Below are 27,477 nucleotides of genomic sequence, written 5' to 3' on the forward strand. Positions count from 1 at the left end.
GAAGCTTCTAAAGCCATGACATCATTTTCTGGAATTTTCCAATCTGTTTAAAGGCACAGTCAACTTAGTGTATGTAAACTTCTAACCCACTGGAATTAAAATACAGTGAATTATAAGTGAAATTATGTCTGTAAACAATTGTTGGAAAATTAGATGTCCTAACCGATTTGCCAAAACTATAGTTTGTTTACAAGAAATTTGTAGAGTGGTTGAAAAATGAGTTTTAATGACTTCAACCTAAGTGTATGTAAACTTCCGACTTCCACTGTATAAAAAGTGATTGAGTAGGCTGCATAGATTATGACTAGATGCTCAAAATACAAAAACAGTATTTTTTGGGGGGTAAATTGAAATTGGCTGTCATGAATGTTAGAATGTCATGGTCACCAGTGTAACAAGGAGGAGAGGCCTCATTCAACACAGTAAATTCATCAGGCTTGGGCCATGTTTCAGTCAGGCCAATCACATCAAGATTATGATCAGTGATTAGTTAATTGCCTATGACTGCCTTGGAAGTGAGGGATCTAACATTATGTAACTCTATTTTTAGATGTGAGACGTCACAATATCTTTCAATAATGACAGGAATGGAGGTCTTATTCCAGTGAGATTGCAAAGGCGAACACCTCCATGTTTTGTTTTGCTCAACCTAGATCGAGGCACAGACACGATTACTCAATGCCGACATCTTTCTAGCTGATTTACACGCTGAAGCTATGTTGCGCTTGGTGACCTCAATTTGCTTAAAATCAAATTGTATTTGTCACATACGCCGAATACAACAGGTTTTAGACCTTACAGTGAAATTCTTACTTACAAGCCCTTAACTAACAATGCAGTTTTAAGAAAATACCTTCAAAAAGTAAGAGATAAGAATAACAAATAATTATTTGGGTAGTTATTATAGTGGCTATGAATTGATAATAACAGAGAGTAGCAGCAGTGAAAGGGGGACTATTTGCGAATGCAAATAGTCTGGGTAGCTATTTTGATTAGCTGTTCAGGAGTCTTATGGGTTGGGGTAGAAGCTGTTTAGAAGCCTCTTGGACCTAGACTTGGCGCTCTGGTACCGCTTGCCGTGCGGTAGCAGAGATAACAGTCTTTGACCAGGCAGTGATGCAACCCATCAGGATGCTCTCGATGGTGCAGCTGTAAAACCTTTTGAGGATTTGAGGATCCATGCCAAATCTTTTCAGTCCAGTAAAACATTGAGCGAGGAAAAAACTAAGACGTTGGGAAATGTGTTCAAAGTAAAAAACGAAAAGTTTGGCAGATAGCCAAGTAGCAACAAACAGCAGGGAGACAAAACTACCCTCAGATGTAGGAACATGAAAAACGTTCCTTTTTATTCTGTTATATTTGCCCATATAAAAGTATGTTATGACTGAGTATACTTTTTAAAAGAATGTCTTCGTGTGTGGTAATAAAAATAAATACAAAAACTTTGGGAGCCATGCCAATCTAAAGAGGTTTATTCTACCGCTAAGATTTATGGGAAGGTTATTCAATTTAATTACACCTGCTTTAATATTGTTGAGTAATGGAATAAAGTTACCTTTATATATATTTGTTGTTTGTTGTCATTTATTAAGCATCCTAAGTATTTCATATTTTTTGTGGTCCACAAAAAGGATTGCTGTAGATCGTGTCATTTTTTTTTCTTCATACATTTTATAACCTGAGATTTTGGAGTGTTCTGAAAATATTTTTAGCAAAGAGGACACTGAGTGTGGCTTAAACCAGAGGAAGATTTTCACGGGATTCATTTTTCTAAACTGCACCCTGTTAGGCCTAATTATTTTTTGGTTTTCATTTAATTGACTCTTATGACAGAAGCCTGGTGGTTTTTATTGTAGGCGTGAAGATATTTCAACATGGCTATACGATAAAAAGCTACATTGATCACTCATGCTTAGCTGCCAAATGTATAGGTGTCCCCATAGGTCTAATATTTCAATTATGGAAATGTCATCATAATCATTATTTTGACGATACACCGCATAAGAGTTTGTGCACATATTATGAAGACATTTTATGAGGTTTCTATTTGTTTTGGGACTTCGGTGGGGGGTTTTCCGATTGTTCGGGCACAAGGCATTTTTTCTTGAGGCCAAGCCAAAATTCGGAGCCGAAATCCACGCTCCTTCGTCGATGATTGGTCAACAGAAGGGATTATTCAATCAAGTCTTTGGGTGTGTTCGTAAATTCAAACTGTAGTGCGCTCGTAAATGAGCGTTGTCAAAGTGTTCGTTCGTAAATTCAGAGCGTTTCACTCTCGGAGCCTTCGAAGTGCACACTGGAGGATTGGTTGGGTTGATCCGAGCGTTCTGACCTCACAACCGCAATCAAGTTAACTGGCTAACGATGGCTAGCTACTTCCAGACATAAATTAGAGATCACCTCACTCTGACCATTTTACACGCCCTAGCAGAGCTGGTTAGGCTTACATGTTATCCAGAGCGTTGGTGACTGTAATTTTGCAGCTGGCAACAATTGAATTACGCTTCTTTGCTGACACCGGCCATATTCAACGGGTGTTGAGCGTTCATGGATGCATCAGTTATTCTGCCCTCTGGCACATTCAGACGAGTGCTCTGAAATCGGATTAGATAGCCAGAGTGAATTTACGAACGCACCCTTTGTTGTCGTTCAACGAGAGACAACTCGTTTTCATTGTGAAATACTGCACCAAACATCTTAGTTAGATGTAAAATTGCGCGACTAAGATCTCTTCGGTTAAAACGTGAAAATGACTGACCGATTTCTTGAGTTAATTTAGATTCATTCTAATTATTTGGAGGAAGAGCATACTGGCTACGGCGTCTCATAATGGACATCCGTACTATTTCCCTTTTCCTCATATTTCAAGCGTTTAAGTATTTTTAAAGGGAGTATGCGAACATACCCTCTGGCTAGGTGCCAGCAGAACTGAAGCATGCTGACGCTTTTAGACGCCTCTCCTAATGAAATTGCCCCCCATCCTGCTGATGTGAGCTGCTGGACAGCGTACTTGCACTTGATATGTGTTTATGGATGAGAAAGTGAACTTGCCATTTCCAAAAATGAGCTCAGTGGGGAATGGGGATTCGCTGCGTAGCGATCTGTTGCCCAGGCCAACAACCAGGGTTTCATTAAATAGGCTTAGGCACTGTACTTTTTTATTGCACATTTAATTAAACTGAAACATTTGGCGATGTTCAATTTAAATTCATTGCTACAAAACGTGCGTTAGACCAAAACAAATGTTGGTCTCTGGCTAGCATTGCACAGGTAGTGGTCGCCTAAATTCCTGTAGGCTAGGCCTAATATGTAGGCTAGCATACGAATGGTGGATTAATAGCCCAGTCTGATTTAATTTATAATTTACTCATCTCCGTCTTCACTGTTCCTTTCTTGCACAATTCATGCATCTCCATTGGCCTCTCTCTCTCTTCCGTCCTCTTTATTCCTCTTATAGCTCTTCAATCAGTAGCCTAGCCCATTGTTTGTCCCAGAAGTAGAAAAATAGTCACTTAATTTGCTCTAAAATGAACTGGCGGGGAAGTTTGAATAGCGAGAGCTTCTCTGGTATGATGTGATCACATTGGCTGGTGGTAAAAATTCAATAAACAGGAATCCCCGGAACCCAATGTTTATGTTTACAATTGAATGTATTATGTCAGAATGCCCAATGTTAGATCATGAATTAAGTTTGAACGCTTTCAGTCTAATTTGCATAAACATTGTGATTGGATGATAGGATCAGGATCAAATCCTCTGATATCCTCAAGCTCATTAATGTTTATATTTGAAGATTGCCAAAAGGCAAGTCTCTTTGGCAATGAGAAGGAGTGGAATGTTAGCTGAAGAGACTGGTACCCAGCCTACTCTGACCCATCTCCCTTAGGTAGAAGACTCTAACAGTCTCATTTAATTTCCTGGAAGCCTGCTGGCTGGCTACAGTAGGGTCACGTCCCAAATGGCACCCATTTCCCAATATTGCAGTACTTCTGACCAGGTCTTATAGGGCTCTGGTCAGAAGTAGTGCACTTTGTGGGGTATAGAGTGCCATTTGGAACATACTTTAGGTTGGAGCTAGCAGCCTAGCACAGTTGTAATTAAGGTGATGAAGGCTGCATTAGTTAATGCATTGCCTCCAGGCAGCCACCCTCAGTACAGAGTACAGACACAATCGCTAAAGATTCATGTTGTCTGGCCCCAGTCCAAGCATCCATGAGGTCTCTGTTGATTCCAGCAGTCTCTCTCTCTCTCTCTACAATGGAATTTAGCAGACACTTTTATCCAGAGCAACTTACAGTCATGCATGAATACATTTTACGTAAGGGTGGTCCCAGGAATCAAACCCACTATCCTGGCATTACAAGCGCCATGCTCTACCAACTGAGCTACAGAGGACTACTCTTTATTCTCCTCTCTGTGTCTCTCTCTCTCCCTCACATGTTCTCTCTTTATCTCTCTCCCTCCCTCTCTTTGTTTTCAACCCCCACATCCTTTCACCAGGCAGACCCATAAATTCAGACCCTCAACAACACACAGTGACCTGTTATTAGCTAGATGTACTGATGCTTCTAGAAGGAAACACAGATTCATAGACAGGTGGACGGGCTGAAGGATGAATGGATGGATACTGGAGATTGTCTGTGCCTAGGGAGGGAGGAATCTAATGTTCATGAGTAGAACATGCTGAGAAAAGAAGAGAGAATTAATTGGGAAATATAGCCTGGGTTCCAGTTTTAGATTTCCGTAGAGAATGAGGAGGCAGAGCAAATCTCTCTGACGGGCAGCCGGGGCACTGAGAATAAGCTCGGTAGACAGTTGTTTGTTTGAGGATGTCAACATTGACTGATTGAGACATCCAGTTGAAATATGCTAGGAATGCCACGCCCTATTAAAGCGGAACCTTTTTCCAAGCCAGGAGAAAACTTCAGATACATTGCAAGAATGTGTGCTTGGATTAATTTGATAAATAGTGTTAACTGTGGGAGACTACATGATAGCTAGCTTCCAATAACAGCATTTCAAATATGCTTTTTTAAATCAAGTTCATGGCCTTTAATTTAACATTATCCTGGCAACCAGTTTTGATAGAATAGCTATTTACATCTTGTATCAGAATGGTAGATCAGTGCAATCATGTTGGATATAGGCTACCTCCACAAAACCACAATGTCTAATCAAATCAAAGTTTATTTGTCACATGAGCCGAATACAACAGGTGTAGGTAGACCTTACAGTGAAATGCTTACTTACAGGCTCTAAACAATGGTGCAAAAAAAATAATTAAAAAAAGGTGTGTGTGTGTGTGTAGGTGAGTAAAGAAATAAAACAACAGTAAAAGGACATTTGAAAAAAGAGTAGCAAGTCTATATACAGACACCTGTCAGTTAGGCTTATTTTCGGTAGTATGTACATGTAGGTATCGTTAAAGTGACTATGCATATTTGATGAACAGAGAGTAGCAGAAGCCTAAAAAGATGGGTTGGCGGGTGGTGGGACACAATGCAGATGGCCCAGTTAGCCAATGTGTAGGAGCACTGGTTGGTCGGGCCAATTTAGGTAGTATGTATGTAACCGATGTGAAATGCCTAGCTAATTAGCGGTGGTGCGCGCTAATAGCGTTTCAATCGGTGACGTCACATGCTCTGAGACCTTGAAGTAGTGGTTCCCTTGCGGCTTTTCTGGAGCGATGGGTAACGATGCTTTGTGGGTGACTGTTGTGTGTGTGTGCAGAGGGTCCCTGGTTCGCGTCCGGGTCGGGCGAGGGGACGGACTAAAGTTATACTGTTACATGTATAGTTAAAATGACTATGCATATAAGATTAACAGAGAGTAGCAGCAGCGTAAAATAGTGGTTGGGAAGGGGCACATAATGCAAATAGTCCGGGTAACCATTTGGTTACCTGTTCAGGAGTCTTATGGCTTGGGGGTAAAAATTGTTGAGAAGCCTTTTTGTCCTAGACTTGCCATGCGGTAGTAGAGAGAACAGTCTATGACTGGGGTGGCTGGGTTCTTTGACCATTTTTAGGGCCTTCCTCTGACACCGCCTGGTGTAGAGGTCCTGGATGGCAGGCAGCTTTGCCCCAGTGATGTACTGGGCCGTACGCACTACCCTCTGAAGTGCCTTGCGGTCGGAGTCCAAGCAATTGCCGTACCAGGCAGTGATGCAACCGGTCAGGATGCTCTCGATGTTGCAGCTGTAGGACCTTTTGAGGATCTCAGGACCCATGCCAAATCTTTTTAGTTTCCTGAGGGGGAATAGGCTTTGTAGTGCCCTCTTCACAACTGTCTTGGTGTGTTTGGACCAATCTAGTTTGTTGGTGATGTGGACACCAAGGAATTTGAAGCTCTCAACCTGCTCCACTACAGCCCCGTCGATGAGAATGGGGACGTGCTCGGTGCTCCTTTTCCTGTAGTCCACAATCATCTCCTTAGTCTTGGTTACGTTGAGGGATAGGTTGTTATTCTGGCACCACCCGGCCAGGTCTCTGACCTCCTCCCTATAGGCTGTCTCGTCGTTGTCGGTGATCAGGCCTACCACTGTTGTGTCGTCAGGAAACTTAATGATTGTGTTGGAGTTCTGCCTGGCCATGCAGTCGTGGGGGAACCGGGAGTACAGGAGGGGACTGAGCACGCACCCCTTGGGAGCTCCAGTGTTGAGGATCAGCGTGGCAGATGTGTGCTACCTACCCTCACCACCTGGTGGCGGCCTGTCAGGAAGTCCAGGATCCAGTTGCAGAGGGAAGTGTTTAGTCCCAGGATCCTTAGCTTGGTGATGAGCTTTGAGGGTACTATGGTGTTGAACGCAGAGCTGTAGTCAATGAACAGCATTCTCACATAGGTGTTCCTTTTGTCCAGGTGGGAAAGGGCAGTGTGGAGTGCAATAGAGATGGCATCATCTGTGGATCTGTTTGGGCGGTATGCAAATTGGAGTGGGTCTAGGGTTTCTGGGATAATGGTGTTGATGTGAGCCATTACCAGCCTTTCAAAGCACTTCATGGCTACGGATGTGAGTGCTACGGGTCTGTAGTCATTTAGGCAGGGTGACTATGGTGGTATGCTTGAAGCATGTTGGCATTACAGACTCAATTAGGAACATGTTGAAAATGTCAGTGAAGACACCTGCCAGTTGTTCAGCACATGCCCGGAGCACACGTCCTGGTAATCCGTCTGGCCCCACAGCCTTGTGTATGTTGACCTGTTTAAAGGTCTTACTCACGTCGGCTATGGAGAGCGTGATCACACAGTCTTCCGTAACAGCTGATGCTCTCATGCATGCCTCAGTGTTGCTTCCCTCGAAGCGAGCATAGAAGTGATTTAGCTCGTCTGGTAGGCTTGTGTCACTGGGCAGCTCGCGGCTGTGCTTCCCTTTGTAGTCTAATAGTTTGCAAGCCCTGCCACATCCGATGAGCGTCGGAGCCGGTGTAGTATGATTCAATCTTAGCCCTGTATTGACGCTTTGCCTGTTTGATGGTTCGTCGCAGGGCATAGCGGGATTTCTTGGAAGCTTCCAGGTTAGAATCCCGCACCTTGAAAGCGGCAGCTCTACCCTTTAGCTCAGTGCGAATGTTGCCTGTAATCCATGGCTTCTGGATGGGGTATGTACGTACAGTCACTGTGGGGACGACGTCCTCAATGCACTTATTGATAAAGCCGGTGACTGATGTGGTGCATTCCTCAATGTTATTGGAAGAATCTCGGAACATGTTCCAGTCTGTGATAACAACGCAGTCCTGTAGTTTAGCATCTGCTTCATCTGATCATTTTTTTATAGACCCAGTCAGACCGAGTGGTGCTTCCTGCTTTAATTTTTGCTTGTAAGCAGGAATCAGGAGGATAGAGTTGTGGTCGGATTTACCAAATGGAGGGCGAGGGAGAGCTTTGTACATGTCTCTGTGTGTGGAGTACAGGTGATCTAGAATTTGTTCCCTCTGGTTGCACATTTAACATGTTGATAGAAATTAGGTAGAACTGATTTAAGTTCCCTGCATTAAAGTCTCCGGCCACTAGAAGCGCCGCCTCTGGGTGAGCGGTTTCCTGTTTGCTTATTTCCTTATTCAGCTGACTGAGCGCGGTCTTAGTGCCAGCATCTGTCTGTGGTGGTAAATAAACAGCCACGAAAAGTATAGCTGAGAACTCTCTAGGCAAGTAGTGTGGCCTGCAGATTAACACAATATACTCTACTTCAGGCGAGTAAAATCTTGAGAATTCTTTAGATTTCGTGCACCAGCTGTTGTTTACAAATATGCACAGACTGCCCCCCCTCGGAGTGTGCTGTTCTATCCTGCCGGTGTAGCGTGTATCCCACTAGCTGAATATCCATGTCATTCAGCCACGATTCCGTGAAACATAGGATATTACAGTTTTTGATGTCCCGTTGGTAAGATATTCGTGATCTTACTTCATCTAGTTTATTGTCCAATGATTGCACGTTGGCGAGTAATATTGACGGTAACGGCAGCTTTCCTAGTTGTCTAATGCGGGTCCAGACGAGGCATCTGGCTCTTCGTCCTCTACGTCGCTTCCTTTTGCGAATAATTGGGATGTCTGCCCTGTGGGGTGTTTGGAGAATATCGTTTGAGTCCTGCTTGTTGTTGTTGTTGTTGTTGTTGTTGTTGAAGAAATCTTTGTCTAATCTGAGGTGAGTGATCGCTGTCCTGATATCCAGAAGCTCTTTTCTTCCATAAGATACAGTTGCAGAAACATTATTTACAAATATTGCGAGAAAACAAACCCACATAATAGCACAATTGGTTAGGAGACAGTAAAACGGCAGCCATCTCCTTAAGTTAGTAACAAACCCCTGATTCACTTAGTTTACTAACAAACCCCCAACTCCCTCAGTTCTTAATTAACCCCTGATCCCCTCAGTTACTAACAAACCCCTGATTCCCTTAGTTACTAACAAACCCATGATTTCCTTAGTTACTGCACTGAGCAAAGGACATACTTCACACACAGGTTCAAGACTCATTTATTGAAATTGATAGATGCACAACTCGTGTCTTTCATTGAAATTGATAGTGTACAACAACTCGTGTCTGTCAAGTTGAATGCTGCCTTACTGTATTGCATGACTAAGCGTAGGTGTAACAAACATTTCTGTGCGATTTTGACTATGAAAATGTTGCACAGAATAATGACACCAAAGCCTACAAACACGGGTAAGTGATGCATACTGCTTGCTACTGAAGTGTGTGGCTTTTCATGGTGATAAGGACAACGCTTACAGACAGTGTGACAAGGCCTTTTCAGCCGAGCACTGCTGAAATGTCCTTGAATGAAATGAGGGATAAAAAAAATGAGCAGAAAAGATACTCAGCTCTTTCTCTATCCTCCCCCACCTCTCTCTCTCCAACTCTCCATTGCTCTGCCTCTCTACCTCTTCCTCTCTCTCCACCCCTCTCTCTTTCTCTCTCAGTTTTCTCCCAACAGGCTTGGAGGTAGGACAAGGAGGGTTATATATAGCTCAAGATGAATAGGCATGCCCTACTCTACAGTTTACACAGCCCCCGAATGGAGCAGTGAAGAGCTGTGAATGAATCTGTGGACAAAACACCTCTCTTTGAAGCTAATGAACATCTTTGGTTGTCCGATACCACACAAGAGGCAACAGGAACAAAGTGACAATAGTTCACTCAGAAGTGTCACTGACTGCCTTGGACGGGTCATGATGAGAGCTGTGTTAACGGTTGAATTGATTAATACACTATATATACACAAAAGTATGTGTACACCCCTTCAAATTAGTGTATTATGTTATTTCAGCCACACCCGTTGCTGACAGGTGTATAAAATCAAACCCATAGCCAGCAAGTTCAACAAATTTCTGCCCTGCTAGAGCTGCCCCGGTCAACTACAAGTACTGTTATTGTGAAGTGGAAACATCTAGGAGCAACAACGGCTCAGCCGCGAAGTGGTAGGCCACACAAGCTCACAGAGTGGGACCACTGAGTGCTGAAGCTCCTCTGGAAGCAACGTCAGCACAAGAACTGTTCGTCAGGAGCTTCATGAAATGGGTTTCCAGCTGCACACAAGCCAAAGATCACCATGCGCAATTCCAAGCGTTGGCTTGAGTGGTGTAAAGCTTGCCACCATTGCACGCGTTCTCTGGAGTGATAAATCACTCTTCATCATCTGGCAGTACGACAGACGAATCTGAGTTTGTCGGATGCCAGGAGAGCGCTACCTGCCCCAATGCATAGTGCCAACTGTAATATTTGGTGGAGGAGGACTAATGGTCTGGGGCTGTTTTTCATGGTTCGGGCTAGGCCCCTTAGTTTCAGTGAAGGGAAATCTTAACGTTACAGCATACAATGACATTCCAGACAATTCTGTGCTTCCAACATTGTGGCAAAAGTTTGGGGAAGGCCCTTTCCTGTTTCAGCATGACAATGTCCCTATGCACAATGTAAGGTCCATACAGAAATAGTTTGTTGAGATCGGTTTGGAAGAACTTGACTGGCCTGCACAGAGCCCTGACCTCAGCTCCATCAAAAACCTTATACCAACATCTAATGGAGGCTGTTATAGCAGCAAATGGAGGTATGTTAATGCCCATGCATTTGGAATGAGCTGTTCGATGAGCAGATGTCCACATACACTACATGACCAAAAGTATGTTATGAATGTCCTGCTAGATTTACTGTAAGTCAGTTTAATGCTTCCCATTTATGAAGTGAACGGCAGACATTTCCTTCACTTGTCTATACAGAATGAAGGGATTTGGGAAGGAAACGGAAAGTGGAATATCTAGTTGAAACGATTTAAGAGGAAATCAGGAAGAGAATGCACCTAGTATTACTATAACAGTAGATACTACTATAACAGTAGATACTCTTTGGAATCATGACAGTAGATACTCTTTGGAATCATGACAGTATTTACTTTTATGGAATCATGGCAGTATTTACTTTTATGGAATCATGGCAGTAGATACTCTTTGGAATCATGGCAGTAGATACTCTTTGGAATCATGGCAGTAGATACTCTTTGGAATCATGGCAGTAGATACTCTTTGGAATCATGGCAGTAGATACTCTTTGGAATCATGGCAGTAGATACTCTTTGGAATCATGGCAGTAGATACTCTTTGGAATCATGGCAGTAGATACTCTTTGGAATCATGGCAGTAGATACTCTTTGGAATCATGGCAGTAGATACTTTTTGGAATCATGGCAGTAGATACTCTTTGGAATCATGGCAGTAGATACTCTTTGGAATCATTGCAGTAGATACTCTTTGGAATCATTGCAGTAGATACTCTTTGGAATCATGGCAGTAGATACTCTTTGGAATCATGGCAGTAGATACTCTTTGGAATCATGGCAGTAGATACTCTTTGGAATCATTGCAGTAGATACTTTTTGGAATCATGGCAGTAGATACTCTTTGGAATCAATCCCTGTTTGTTCAAATGCTACAGTGCATAATATGCTCCCAGAAAGATCTAACCAAAGTTTCTTGCTGCGTTTTCATCTGCAATAGCCTGCATCACACAGTGACATCTTTGAAAGGCTTAGGACCCCCTGCTTTTCCAGTTAAATTATTATCCCACACGGCTGCTTATTCAAAGGCGCAGTTTGTGCGTCTCAAATGGCAGCCTGTTCCCTATGTAGTGCACTACTTTTGACCAGGGCCCATAGGTAATAGGGTGATATTTGGGTTGCAGTCACAATGAATCTCTACCGTATGGCATTATCTCATCCACTGAATCACTACTGCAGCTGAGATGTAACCCAAGGCTTTAGGGTTAGGTCTAGGGTTAACATCTGACAGACTAAAAAAGCTTTAGGAGTTTGACCAGACAACTGCAGTAATTATCACCGCTCATGTTTAGTCAAGCTAATGAGCTAATAATAGGACAAGTATTTCCATTTGAATCACAAGTCAATTAATATGTAAGGGATAATCAACTAAGAGGCTATGGGTTCTGTGGAAGAGAATGAATAACGTGGAAGGTGTGTTCCACGGAGTTGCATTATTTTACACAGAGCGCATTGAGCCACGAGTTGATTATCCCTTTTATATCGTGGCTATAAATGTGTTCAACATCCACTAAAGCAGTTAGCAAGTTTACTAGATAGACAGACAGTAGTTGCCTCGGTAACCAAACAAACAGACTTGCTAGTTTAGTTAACCAAACCATCAGTCCTAGTTTGCTATTATGAAAATCTAATTCAAAAGCAGCTTTCAAAAAGCAGCTCAAACATAGAACATGCAAGAACGAACTATAGCCATTGAATTCTACTGTGCGTTACAGGGAAATAATGCATGCTCTAGAATGCCCTTCAAGCCAATCAGAAATGAGTATTCAACAATGCCATGGTATAAGAACACATTGTTCATTAGAATGATTTGTACCCATTTTTCTTCAGATTTAAAGTTTTTTTTAAATGTTTTTGCATAAGAGTGAAGAAGGAGGATGAACTAGTTTTAATGCAGGGTTGAAATGTTCACAAAAAGACAAAGAGAGTTTGAGATGCAATTCAACACTGTGACTAGTCTGACGTAAGTGGGTTGTCAAAACATATCCAGGGAGATAGGCAGGCACACACACACACACACACACATACACACACACCTCGTCGGGGGAACAAAAGACGCCTTCCGGAAACAAGCCAGCTGTTCTTCAGAAAAGCGAGGCGGTTAAATGTCGGCGTTCTAACGATGAGAGATGGGAGGATAATAAAGACAGCGGCCGCGTCTGAAATGGAACCCTATTCCCTAAAAAGTGGACCTTTGACCAGGGCTCATAGGGAATAGGGTGCCATTTGAGACAAGACCACAGGAAGCTGCTGGCTGCCTTTTTTGGTTACTACAGGATTCCATGTGTTATTTCATAGTTTTGATGTCTTCACTACTATTCTACAATGTAGAAAATTGTCAAAATATTGAAAAGTCCTGGAATGAGTAGATGTGTCCAAACTTTTGATTCATACTGTATATACACACAATACCATTCAAAAGTTTGGGGATCACTTAGAAATGTCCTTGTTTTTGAAAGAAGAAAAAAAATTGCCCATTAAAATAACATCAAGTTGATCAGAAATACAGTGTAGACATTGTTAATGTTGTAAATGACTATTGTAGCTGGAATATGGAATATCTACATAGGTGTACAGAGGCCCATTATCAGCAATCATCACTCCTGTGTTCAAATGGCACGTTGTATTAGCTAATCCAAGTTTATCATTTTAAAAGGCTAATTGATCATTAGAAAACCCTTTTGCAATTATGTTAGCACAGCTGAAAACTGCTGTCCTGATTAAAGAAGCGATAAAACTGGCCTTCTTAAGACAACTTGAGTATCTGCAGCATTAGCATTTGTGGGTTCGATTACAGGCTCAAAATGGCCAGAAACAAATAACTTTCTTCTGAAATTTTTGTTCTGAGAAATGAAGGCTGTTCCATGCAAGAAATTGGCAAGAAACTGAAGATCTCGTACAACGCTGTGTACTACTCCCTTCACAGAACAGCGCAAACTGGCTCTAACCAGAACAGAACAGAAAGACGAGTGGGAGGCCCCAGTGCACAGTTTGAGAAACAGATTTTTTTCCCCCGCAAATATCCTTTCTGAATATAAAAGTAATCCTCTCAGTCTAGTTTTTTAATTTTTTTTTTATCTAGTTTTTCAAAAGTATCTGTAATCTGATTACAATATTTTTGCTGGTAACGTAACAGATTATATATACCGTTTGTTTGTAATCCGTTACTCCCCAACCCTGACCAGTGGTGGATGAGGTGAAATTATCCCCCCCATAACAGTGTAAACTGCTTTGAAGCCTATTGTCAAGTGCTGTATATACACTGTAACGGCAGTTCATAAATATTGTTTTCATAAAGCTTGATGGGGTTTACCAAGAAAAACCTCCAAAAGGACTCGTTTGAGGCAGAGAGGTGTACTCCACAAAAACCATTCAATTAATTTCTTATTTGCTCACTTTAATTCATTGTTCAGGATGAATACAGGTAACTGACGTTTTCAACATCAAGCTGATGTCTTCCTCAGACTGCCTTGATGGCTTGACTTTGTTTAGTTGGATCTAACCCTAATTTATAAATGGAATCTGATATTCTAAAGCTGTTAAAGCTCATTACTGCAGTACAGTCTCAGTAAAAGTGGAGACATTGCACTACAATTGTATCCAGGCATTGTAGCTACGTCCCTCTAACACTCCTTAAGCCTCTCTAAGTTAGCCATGATTGAAGACAGCTGCAACCTAAATGAAAAATCAATACTAATAAAAGTCCTTGAGACCGCAAAACTCGATTTCAAGCATTTCAGATATCCGGCAAAGCTGTGTAGACCTCTGGTTACAGACAGCCAGGGCAGAGTGACCAAGCCTAGCACCCACTACCCGCTAGCTAACTGCTAACACCGTTTCCCAAAATCAATGTTATGAGTCTGGTTGTATTGTATAACCCCTGTGCCACAGCTACCTCCTCTGTGCTAGCTAGCTCCAGACCGGTTTCCATGGTTTCAGTGTATGGCAGGGTCTGGTAGCACATTCAGGAGTGAGTGATATTAATTTGGACAGAGAGGGACTCAGATGAGACCAGGTCGAGGGAGGGCATGCTAATGACTCATGAAGGTGAAGGAGTCCTTTGGATTTACTGTAAATTGTTTGTGTTTCAGGTTTTGTATTTTGTATCACATAGATGAAAATATAATTTCACATGCTGCCATTGACTGTTGCTAAGTAAAATGACTATTGATACAATATTACACTTGCTTTGTGGTCACTGGTCAACATTAGAAGCAAAATCATCCATGCAACAAAGACTCTCTCTAAACATGGCTGAAATCCAGTGGTGGAAAAAGTACTCAACTGTCATACTTGAGTAAAAGTAAATATACCTTAATAGAAAATGACTCAAGTAAAAGTGAAAGTCACCCAGTAAAATACAACTTGAGTAAAAGTCTAAAAGTATTTGGTTTCAAATATATTTAAGTATCAAAAGTAAAAGTATAAATGATTTCAACTTCCTTATATTAAGCAAACCAGACGGCACAATTGTGTTTTATTTTATTTACGGATAGCCAAGGACACACTCCAATTTTCAGACATCATTTATAAAAGAAGCATTTGCTTTTAGTGAGTACACCAGATCAGGGGCAGTAGGGATGACCAGGGATGTTCTCTGTTTAGTGAGTCCTCCAGATCAGGGGCAGTAGGGATGACCAGGGATGTTCTCTGTTTAGTGAGTCCACCAGATCAGGGGCAGTAGGGATGACCAGGGATGTTCTCTGTTTAGTGAGTCCCACAGATCAGGGGCAGTAGGGATGACCAGGGATGTTCTCTGTTTAGTGAGTCCACCAGATCAGGGGCAGTAGGGATGACCAGGGATGTTCTCTGTTTAGTGAGTCCTCCAGATCAGGGGCAGTAGGGATGACCAGGGATGTTCTCTGTTTAGTGAGTCCTCCAGATCAGGGGCAGTAGGGATGACCAGGGATGTTCTCTGTTTAGTGAGTCCTCCAGATCAGGGGCAGTAGGGATGACCAGGGATGTTCTCTGTTTAGTGAGTCCTCCAGATCAGGGGCAGTAGGGATGACCAGGGATGTTCTCATGATGAGTTTGAATTGGACCATTTTCCTGTGAAAATGTAACGAGTACTTTTGAGTGTCTGTGAAAATGTATGGAGTAGAAAGTACATTATTTTATTTATGAATGTAGTGAAGTAAAAGTTGTCCAAAAAATATAAATAGTAAAGGAAAGTACAGATACTCCCAAAAACTACTTAAGTAGTACTTTAAGTACATTTACTTAAGTACTTTACACCACTGCTGAAATCATACTCTCATCCTACGCTTGAAGCATTAAAATAATTTAGATACATATTGGGTTTTTTCTCTAATAAGAACAGTTTTGTCTGTAATACACCATTGACATGATGATTAATAGCTGGCCTAATTCTTCTCCATGTGTGGCCACCACCTGGTTCATGTAAAGCAGACATTTGGTGGCAGAATAGCTCAAACACCAGCAGTAGATTCTCTCTGCTAGGTTCTCAAGAGGCAAAATGCGTGTACAGTGTTAGAGAAGAGGGCGGTAACTGAAATATCAGTTGATGATCAGAAGATTTAGTCAAATACCCACTGGGCACATACATCAATTCAACATCTATTCCACATTGCTTCAAAGTAACTTTGTTGAAATTACGTGGAAACAACATTGATTCAACCAGTGTGTGCCCACTGGGTAGGCTTCCGACTAGATTGCAGTTTGATTTTGACAGTCTTCAGTAGAGAAGTAGGCCTAATATCTGTGAGTAGCAGACCAGTGGGGCTTCCAATGGATCAGACCAGTGGGGCTTCCAATGGATCAGACCAGTGGGGCTTCCAATGGATCAGACCAGGGGGGCTTCCAATGGATCAGACCAGGGGGGCTTCCAATGGATCAGACCAGGGGGGCTTCCAATGGATCAGACCAGGGGGGCTTCCAATGGATCAGACCAGGGGGGCTTCCAATGGATCAGACCAGGGGGGCTTCCAATGGATCAGACCGGGGGGGCTTCCAATGGATCAGACTAGTGGGGCTTCCAATGGATCATATCTTCAGGAAAGGGCTATAGATCATAGGGTCTTCAGCAAGCATAACATCCTCTCAAGGCGATTTGGTTTGGGTATAAAAGCAACACAGTTCAAAATCATCCTGGCACAAATTAAAAACCATGAGATTGGGCCATTATTTGTGTAGTGTAAGCATTAGGTTTACATTCCATTCCAGCTGTACTTAGTAGCCATTGACTCTGCAGCAGACAGTGAGCAGCCTAATGTGTTCAGTTGGTCAAAGTCATTAGTGCAGGTCTTATTTAAAACTCACAATTTGACCTGTATTCGTTTTGCTATCAAGAAAATCATTCCCGGGTGGCTCAGTGGTTAAGGGCGCTGTACTGCAGCGCCAGCTGTGCCATCGCGCCCAGGCTCTGTCGTACGACGGCACAATTGAACCCCGGTTGGTCACTCTGTCATGTCCACAAGAGGAAAGGGCTTGGTCGGTAGGGATGTCCTTGTCTCATCGCGCACCAGCGACTCCTGTGGCGGGCCGGGCGCAGTGCGCGCTAACCAAGGTTGCCAGGTGCACGGTGTTTCCTCCGACACATTGGTGCGGCTGGCTTATGGGTTGGATGCGCGTTAAGAAGCAGTATGGCTGTCTGGGTTGTGTATCGGAGGACGCATGACTTTCAACCTTCGTCTCTCCCGAGCCCGTACGGGAGTTGTAGCGATGAGACAAGATAGTAGCTACTACAACAATTGGGTTAGTAAGGGTTAGGGCTAGGGTTAGTAAGGGTTAGTAAGGGTTAGTTAGGGTTAGTAAGGTTTAGCTAGGGTTAGTGTTAGTAAGGGTTAGCTAGGGTTATGATTAGTAAGGGTTAGTCAGGATTCGGGTTTGTAAGGGTTATGGTTAGTAAGGGTTAGGGTTAGTTATGGTTAGGGTTAGTAAGGGTAAGTAAGGGTTAGGGTAGTTAGGGTTAGTAAGTGATCATGACTAGGGACCAGGCTGTATTCATAAAGCAGTGCTGATCTAAAATCAGATAGGAGTGCTGATCAGTCCATTCATTATGCTAAAAAAGGCACAACTGATTCTATATCAACACTCCTACTTGGAGACGTTTTCTGAATACTCAGTGACGCTTTGTGAATACTGTGAGACCAGAGCCGTTTTAGATGAGAGATGGCCTTATTTCTTTTACATCATATTGGATGACTGTCATTCATATTCCATTCACCCAGCTCAGTGTAACATCGATAAGTTTAGGCTTTTACATGATACTAAAATTTTCCCTGTACCAATCATGAGGTTGCTACAACCTAGCCTAAGAATTAAAGTTTACAACGTAGGTGCACACAGGTAGTGACACATTCAATACTGCCTTGCACACTCTTGCCTGCATCTAGCTGATCAAGGGTGTAATCACTAGTCCAAATGTGGGTTTCTTTTGGACAAAATTCTGGTATGTTTATCCCCATTTTGTTCTGTTTGCTTCCGTTTAAGAAACGTTTTTTCAACAGAATCGGAGGAATGAATACACTCCTGATCACATAGAAACACATTTCACGTTCATAGCAGCCACATAAAAACAGCATGATCACTTTGCTCGATGTATATATCATTATTTCTCGCCGTTATCTGCATGTTCTCCTCTCACCTTTTCCCTTTGCTTGTGGACTTCAGTGCAAAACACATCAGTTGTCTGTGACCAGGCAAAAAAATATTTTCCAAGCCAAATCTTCATATCATGACCGCTACACACAACCTGATTCGTTGTCATGTCATAGCTACTAGAACTAACACATTAGTAAACCCGCAACAATCATGCAGTAAGTAAAGTGTTCAGTCAGTAAGCAGTTTAGCAGTTACACAAGCAGGCCCCGTTGGAAGTAAATGAATAAAACCAAAAGCTTACCTTGATTTGGGTAAGTGTGCTGCTGAGGCTACTGTAGACCTTCTGTCACGATGTGCGCAACTGGTTGAAGGTAAGTCAGGTGCAGGAGAGCAGAGATGGGTGATAACAGGCGCACTTTATTCATGCCCAAGGAAAACAGCGATAATGCCCAAAGTACACAAACGGTACAATAAACAAAACACACGGGTCAAACACAAACCGGCGCCAACCAGCCTGATGCGAACCACACGTAACAAACAAACAATTCCACACACAGACATGACGGTAATATACATTTAGTCAGATGAGGGAATGTGAACCAGGTGTGCGGAAAACCAAGACAAAACAAATGGAAAATGAAAAGTGGAGCGGCGATGGCTAGAAGACCGGTGACTTCGAACCCCGAACGCCGCCCGAACAAGGAGAGGGACCGACTTCAGCGGAAGTCGTGACACCTTCATTGCAAATCAGTTTGTTTTAATCAATTATTTGGTGACGTGAATTTATTTAGTATAGTTTACTCTAAAAATGGATAACTTGTTTTTTTTATGTTTCACTGTTTTTATTTTTATGAAATTCACTCTCTAGAGTGAATAGAGACAAGCCTAAAACTACTGCACATGACAAAATCTTTATTCAATACATCCCTATACAACCCCTTAAAAGGCTTCAAACACACAATAGCTTTCCAAATAAGCATGAGTAAAATATTACAGATGGAAATAACATTCATTTGATCTCTGGTGTTACCATCTTGGAAAACGATTAGTCATCATGTCAGCATCCTGTAGACAGAGGAGGGATTTGTCCCTCTGAAGACGTTCGAGCTAGAGACTTATCTATCCATCCTTGTCTAACTTTTATTCACCCTCTTTCAAAGGAAGTGAGACTATCATTTCAGACACTTGTAAAGCAAATGTCCTTCATTAACACCATCAAGCAGGGTTAGACCTCACTTGATTGGAGAAATAGACAAGAACATACTGGGCTGCCATTATAATTTCATATCCTTCAGACATTTTTGCTATACAAGGCACATTAAAAAAAAATCATGAATTTGTGACTATACAATTATTAAGTGCCAAAAAATGAATTGGTCAGACCTGGGCCTCACAAACGACTCCCAGAGATAATAAAGTCCTCCCTGAATCCTTTTGAAACTGCTGTCACTAACCTCACAAACCCCAGACAGTACCCCAGTGTTGTAGGTTTAATACCATAGCTACTGGGCAGAGAACAAAATACAAATTCAGACTTCCTGTTTTCAAAGCATTTTAAATGTAATATTGGCACTGAGTTACCTCTTGTGGACATGACAGAGTGACCAACCGGGGTTCAAACCTGGGTCTCCTTCGTACGACAAGACTGCATCAGTCCAGCAGCCAACTGAACTAATTCCTAGGCCAGGGTCTACACAGCTGATTCAAATAATCATCTCAACATTAAGCTTTGACTATTTGAATCAGCTGTGTAGTGCTAGGGCAAAAAACAAAATATGCACCCCTTGAGGGCACCAGGACCGATTTTGGGAACACTGGACTAGGCATTAGCTTAGGAGTCAACAATAGGAGTCTTTAGGTCCCCTGCAAGGTATCTTATCACACAGACACAGTTCTGAACTACCTCCTTTACAACAGCAAACAGTACTACGCATACTGTAACATTCGACAGTAGGAAACACTCTTCGAGTGAGGAGAGTATCATGCCACAAAAACATACTTTAGACTCACCCATATCTGCAGTTTGATCCGCTTGTCGTTCTTGTAGACTGTTTTCACTTTGAAATCTATGCCCACAGTGCTGACGAAAGCGGAGGTGAAGGAATCATCGGCATAGCGGAAGAGAAAGGACGTTTTTCCTACACTGCTGTTGCCGATGATAAGCAGTTTGAACATGTGATCAAAGTTCTGGTCCGAGCCCTCTTGCTGTGTTGCAGCCATCTGCAAGAACAAGACGGTTCAAATTCAAAAAGCAATTGGTGTTCAGCGATTGGGGTTTCAGAGTTCGCTAGACCTGAACATTAGGGCATGCGTCCCAAATGGCACCCTATTCTCTGGTGCAATACTTTGGACAGAACCCTGTGACCACTATTTCATCAGCATCCGCAACCCTTTTAAATGTTCAATCTATGGAGGTGTTACAGAAATGATAAGAGCAATGTAGCAGGGCTGTTCAGATCCAATAACTCAACCATGAGACATACACAGACCCAGGCAAGCCTCTACCTGGCTAAAGGGAGGGAGACATTTTCATTCACACATTGGGAAAAGTGGTACCATAAGCCTTTCGGCTATTTCCTTTATTAATCAATCTCTGACTTTAAGACTTCTTTACAGGAATGATTACTAGATTATTTTATAATCTAGTATTTTACAATCTAATTTCACTCAATTCATTCTGAATCAACCTAATAATTATGACACACCCCTCCCTATTGTCATTGGTTGCACTAATTTCACTGTTTGTCTACATAACCTGGTTCAAGTATTCATGACATTACCCTGAAGAAGACACAGTGATGCTGAAACATTGGTGTTTTACCCAATAAATTAGTGGGAGTTATATATATATATATATATATATAGCGAGAGAGAGAGACAGAGAGAAGCTCTCTTTAATAAAACATTTTTATAGCTTATTAAATGATTATGTAAAATCCTAAATGAATACAGAAGGTTGATGCAGTTAACTGCAACCATTCAAAGTTCCACAACAAAATACATTACACTTTAATTTACATTCGATGGTGTATTATTTCTGTCTAGCCTAGCTATACAAGCTTATAAATAAGAAATGTTAATCTTTTAACACCAATTGTATCAATTAGATCTAATGTGGGTTAATTTGGTCCAGCTCACATAGGCTAGGCTAATAAAATAATACTGTAAGATAATTACTGAATTCAAGCGAACAACTAACGTTACAGTTCATCGCTGGCTATTCATTCAACCCATAGTAATGTAAAATAGGCTAACGTTTTTTCCTACAACTACAGGGTAGAAAAGCACCCCCACCCCCATATTGACACCGTATGTTCTTCACCATCAGTTCGATTTTGCTTAAAAACATATTGTCACTCTGCCAGTATACAGACACGATTTCATGCGTAGCTCTCTCATTTTCAGGGCACAATTTTAGTAACAGTGTGGCCAGATGCGCTTGATTACCATAATTGCCATACAGTTTTTACAAATAATTCACAGGCATGTATGACTACAAATATGTCATGAGAAATAAAGGGCCAAAAAACATACAACTACCTGCATAGGTGCGTCCTGGAGCGTGCCACTAAATGACAAACAGATTTCCAAATGTGTTGTGTTCAATTCAGCGAGTGATACCCAGAGATGCTCCGCCTGTGCCTCCCTCTGGATTTAAGCAACGGAGCTGTCCCCTTTTTTCAAGCCAGACGAGAGCGCGCAATGACACGCGACTGCGCGCGTTCACAGTCGGTTAGTTCTATCTGGGATCCTTGGACTTCCCGATCCTAAACCCTAAACCGTAACCCTAATCCCTACCCGTAGCCTAACCATAACCAAATACCTTACCTTAACCATTTCACCAGGTCATCTTCAATTGGTTAGGGATGTTCCAACGATACGGGATAGCGAGAACCGTTCACAATCACATAGCATGTTGAGCTGACGGGGAATGTAGTCTTTTACCAGTCATCAATGACGAAATATACTTTGATTGGGTTAACTAGGCTCACCCAAACAGTTTAACCTAATATAGCAGGCGTAAAAGAAAGGCTCACATCGTAATCTGATTGGTTTTGGAGGTTGGCCCTTCTATGGTGATAGGGGATGTTCCTCTGGGATTACTACCGAATCCTGTTGATGATCTAACCTTGGTAGAGAAAATAAAAGATTGGTTATAAATCAGTGATATATGGAAACTGTTTGACAATTACATTGGTAGAAGTTTTTATGCATTTTTACTGCTTTTCACAGATGGATCCAAGGACCCAGATAGTGGGCGCACAGGAGCAGGTGCTAACATTCCTGAATTGTGGAGATATGTAGAAGTGGAGATATGTAGAAGACTAACAGATGAACTGTCAGTATACTCAGTTGAACTGTTGGCGATAGTAGTTGCCCTCCAGTGGGTGGAGGACGTACAACCTGTCAGTATTATAGTATGCTCAGATTCCCTGTCTGTGTTGAATAGTTTATCATCTGGTAAATCTAATATGAGTGACCTACTATTGGAGGCATTAAGGTTATTGTGGAGAATCGAGAGACTGGGTGTAGTAATGAGATTATGCTGGGTCCCAGCCCATTCGGTGTGGAAGGGAATGAAATTGTTGACCAGACTGCCAAAAGGGCTTTAAAATGAGATATAATTTATGTTCATGCTCCACTGGGTAGAGGTGAGGCCAAATGTAAGATCAAAGCCATTTGATAGATGTGTGGCAGAAGATATCAGACTCTGAGCCAAAGGGCAGGCATTTATATGCCCTTCAAAGAAAGGTAGGTGGACCAAGATTCAAAATTCAGATTAGGAAGGAAGAGGTGGTGTTTGCTCGATTGCGTCCAGGACATTGTACATTGAACCCGTCATTACATCTGATTGGCAAGAATGTGAATGGTTTGTGTCTTGAGTGTATCGTTGATGAAACTGTGATTTTGATTTTGCATGTGTTGTTATATTGTTGTAAGTATGTTCAAGAGAGGGAAAGATTGAAGTGTAGGATTATTGAGGTTGGACGGGGACGGGGACAGGGACAGGGACGGGGGTTGGAAGGGAATTTGGGGATGGTCTTTTAGAAGTTGCTAGGGCTCTTTTTTATTTTCCAGGTGTACTGAGTTAGGTAGGAGGATTTAGAAGTGTGGAGCTAATGTTGTAAACCATGATTGACCACACACTCCAGCACCTTAAACATTTGTTTGCTGACCACAATTATATCATAGAGGAAGAGGAAAGTAGAATTTGATTGGTGCAGAACCTGTCAATCTGGATTTGACGCTTGCCAAGTGGGTTATATGCTGTGCTCTGTCTGGAAGTTTAACAAAAATGACTAGATCATTGCTATAATGTCGCTGGTTAATAATGAAAATAGGAGTTTTAAATGGTAATATACGTGGAACATGACTGAATTTGTGAGCAGTGATCACGTTGTCGCCAGTAATGTAATTACATTTCCCTGTTATCTATATTAGGTTAAACTGCTAGATCTTGGACACTAGGTGAATGGCACAGCAGCACTAGTACAGTACCAGTTTTTGGACGATGACGCTTTAGAATGTTAATTTAGAATGTTACTGTGGCGACCTCTAGTGTTCATGGCAAAAGGAAAAGAAAGTCAAATGTGCAGACTAGAGCTGATATTCCACTAACGAGGGAGCCTATTTAGCAATTTATCGTCCTCTTTCATTGCCCCGTGGATTTCACTAACTGAATGAGTCTCATTCTATAGTGAACAAAAATATAACCCAACATGCAACAATTTCAAATAATTACTGAGTTATAGTTTACAGGGAAATTAGTCAACTGAAATAAATGAATTTGTCCCTAAACTCTGGATTTCACATGACTGGGAATACAGAAATGCATCTGTTGGTCACAGATACCTTTGAAAAATGTCAGTATCTAGCAACCATTTGCTTCATGCAGTGCGACATCTCCTTCGCATAGAGTTGATCACGCTGTTGATGGCCTGTGGAATGTTGTCCCAGTCCTTTTCAATTGGCGGACCTGGAACATTCTGTCCTACACGTTGACCCAGAGCTTCCCAAAAAATGTTCAATGGGTGAAGTGTCTGGTGAGTATGCAGGCCATGGAAGAACTGGGACATTTTCAGCTTCCATGAATTATGTACAGATCCTTGCGACATCATGGGGCTGTGCATTATCATTCCGAAACATGAGGTGATGGCGGTGGATGAATAGCACAACAATGGGCCTCAGGATCTCGTTACGTTATCTCTGTGCATTCAAATTGCCATTAATGAAATGCGATTGTGTTCGTTGTCCGTAGCTAATGCCTGTCGATACCAAAGGAGAAATGCTCACAAACAGAGGTGTAAACAAATTTGTGGAAAACAATTGAGAAAAACAAGATTCTTGTGCGTATGGAACGTTTCTGGGGTCTTTTATATCAGATCATGAAACATGGGACCATAAACGCAACACACGTTGCGTTTATATTTTTGTTCAGTGTAGTATGAATCCTGTATGTAGAAATGACACGGCAGATAGTCATATAATTATAGTGAGAATATAAGAGTGATATAGTTTGGGTTCATGGTCTCAATTCTAAACTTTAGTAAGTACTGAAATACAGCGTTTGGGAGTAGTGAACTGCATGTAGTTCAAATAGTAATGCAACATGTTTGCAGTAGCTTGGTGGTCGTTGAGCTAAATTCAAATCTTGGTCTTCAGTTATTTACTTTGTTTGCGGTGAAGCTAACTACTGAACCTACACTACTTTTTAAATAAAATAAATACATTTTTGGTATCAGACCTTCTTAATTCTCACTTTAATTTTTTTTTTTTTTTTTTTTGGGGGGGGGGGGGGGGGTGTTTAATAGGCTAAATTACACATTCTGTTAACATCTGACCCCAAAGTGAACTGTTCTTGCAATTTTTCATCTATAACATTTCAGATTTAGATATGATGTTTCACAAAGTATCTTGGATGTGGTGAAATACTTTAATTAAGTTTAAAAAATAATATTTTAAGGGTAGCTTTAGTGTAGCTTATCTTTTTCCAATGTGCAGTAACTGGTAGTTTGGTAAACTATGATTTCAGAGTCGCTTCCCCAACACTGCTGAAATAATACCTAGGTTCATTGTAGCTAACCAGGTAAAACTCCAGACCCTACTTATTATCAAACACTGTACACTCTTATATGGCCTCTCTGCATGGTCACAGCAGTGGGATGTCACCATGGAGGACAACACAAGACTCCTCTACAGCTACCAAAACAACAGCTCTGTTACCTTGTGGATGTCGGCCATCTTGACTGGGGCTGTGGGTCGTGTTTGTGATGCCAGGCTTGAAAGTGCCCTTTAAGCTCAAGGTATTGTTAGTCATATTATACTTTTTTGAAATACAATTTGTTGTGTTTTATTGGACAGAGGAGAGATGGTATGGAAGATGGACAGAGAGTGCCCTCACAAAGGCAGTGGGTTGGATTCATGCTGTATGCTGTAGACGGCGACACTAACTGATGGACCAACCAGGCCTTAGTCCAGTGATATTTTTAACCAGATGCTCAGACAGATATTGACTAGCTCATACAACTACAAACATACTGTACAAGGGAGATCTCTCACACTCAAACCTGTATCCATACCTGTTGTCTTCAAGATGGGAAAATATGAAAGAAACAAAGTCTATTCATACACTTAGGCCAAAGGACAGGTACATTCACTCAGTTATGTCCAATAGTATTTTGAGCATTGACATGAAAGAACAATATAACTATTATCTGTCACCACATGACTAATTGTGATGTGAATGTCATTTTATACTCACTGCATGAATGAGACAAGTCTGCCCAACAACCGCTAGTTGGGTTCCAATGCACTGGGTTTGAGATCAACTCAATGCTGCAGACCTACCCACGACGTAGAGCCTGGTGGAGGGGAATAACATATACTAAGGCCAATTTTGTCAGCAAGGATTTCTGGAAGGTACAGTATGAATTCCATGTTTATTGATTTATTTTATTAAGTTTATTGGTCAGGGACCATGAAGGCTACCTGTCCAAAAAAACTGATATAAATTACAGAAATATCTGTGTCGACTGTGTCACGTTCTGACCTTAGTTCCTTTGTTATGTCTTTGTTTTAGTATGGTCAGGGCGTGAGTTGGGGTGGACAGTCTGTTCTTTTTTTCTATGTTGTGTTTGGCCTGGTATGGTTCTCAATCAGAGGCAGGTGTCGTTCGTTGTCTCTGATTGAGAATCATACTTAGGCAGCCTTTTCCCACCTGTGTTTTGTGGGTGATTATTTTCTGTTTAGTGTTTTTCCTCACCTTACAGAACTGTTTCGGGTTTTGTTTCATTCTCTTTGTTATTTTGTTTGGTGTTCTGAGTTTAAATAAATATGATCATGAACTCATACCACGCTGCACTTTGGTCCTCCTCTCCTTCCACCGAAGACAACCGTTACAGACTGAGAACACGCTTCTGATTTATTTTAATTTCCAGTATGTGCAGTAAGTCACTGGAACAGTATGCAAAACATTTTCATTTTACCATGACCTCTTTTACAGTCACAATAATGACGCACAATATAGGAAATGATTAAGAGATTCTCTACCAGTAATCATGACCAATATCGTCAGAGCTGTAAATAAAAAGTTCCACTGCTGTTGTTCGAGAAGCGCTGCTTCATTTGCTTCTATGCTATGTTCTTTTCTTGTCTTTTGCAGACGGATCTATCACGATACAACAGCGTGACTGTATTTCTGGCCCCCGCAGTGGTAAGTTTCACTTTTTTTTAAAGCCTGGTGGACCACAAGACTCAAACCTGTTCAACCCTGTTCACTGAAGTAAGGTCTTACTTTTGGGCCGGTATTACCTCTCAACACACGTAGGCACAGTATCTAATTCCCTTTCTTCATATCTGTGCCATTTCTGTCTGACAGATGGAAGTTCTAGAGGAGAAGCTGCTGAAGGAGCTTTCTGAGGATGCCATGGTGGTGGTGTGTCGCTTCCCCTTCCCTCATTGGCCACACACCTGCTCCAAGGGGTCGGGGTTAGACCAGGTGTGGGCCTATGATGTCAGCACTGTCCGTAAGCCCTATCCTTCGGCGTCTCAATAGGTTACAGTCATATACATTTCATTCGGTTACATAAATACTTTTCCTTAGAGCAAATGGCAATATGCTCATTGCCCCTCTGCATGGTAACCAATGGTTTGCAAGAAAACTTCTTAACAAATGTTCCATGTCATTTCATTGGCCCCACATAATGTTTTGTACAATGTGCAAGTTGAATTACAAAAGACCATGCTGGCTATTGCTGCCCCTCTAAAGCTTCAATAGTACCTTATTACATCTTAGTCACAGAATAGAAAGGGAGTTAGCAGAATGTAAAATAGAAGGGAATAAAATACATATGCTTGTTTACAGTGTTT

At 41.8% G+C, this 27,477-nt stretch overlaps 1 protein-coding gene and 1 pseudogene across 1 annotated transcript in view; one reads left to right on the forward strand and one right to left on the reverse strand.

Moving 5' to 3' along the window:
* LOC110523189 (ras-related protein Rab-3C) overlaps positions 1-21,805 on the reverse strand; it is a 63,967-nt gene extending 42,162 nt beyond the window's left edge. The window contains exons 1-2 of the mRNA XM_021601665.3: positions 21,649-21,805; positions 20,119-20,328 (exon numbers count right to left, since the gene is read on the reverse strand). Of these exons, the coding sequence (XP_021457340.1) occupies positions 20,119-20,328; positions 21,649-21,654 (216 nt within the window). The 5' untranslated portion in view covers positions 21,655-21,805. The remainder of the gene's footprint in view (positions 1-20,118; positions 20,329-21,648) is intronic.
* Positions 21,806-22,341: 536 nt separating this feature from the next.
* On the forward strand, positions 22,342-27,163 carry LOC110524952 (ATP synthase subunit C lysine N-methyltransferase-like; annotated as a pseudogene).
* The last annotated feature ends 314 nt before the right edge of the window (positions 27,164-27,477 follow it).

This window comes from Oncorhynchus mykiss, chromosome 5, assembly GCF_057628025.1.
Source record: "Oncorhynchus mykiss isolate SJ-2025 chromosome 5, ASM5762802v1, whole genome shotgun sequence".
Lineage (NCBI taxonomy): Eukaryota > Metazoa > Chordata > Actinopteri > Salmoniformes > Salmonidae > Oncorhynchus > Oncorhynchus mykiss.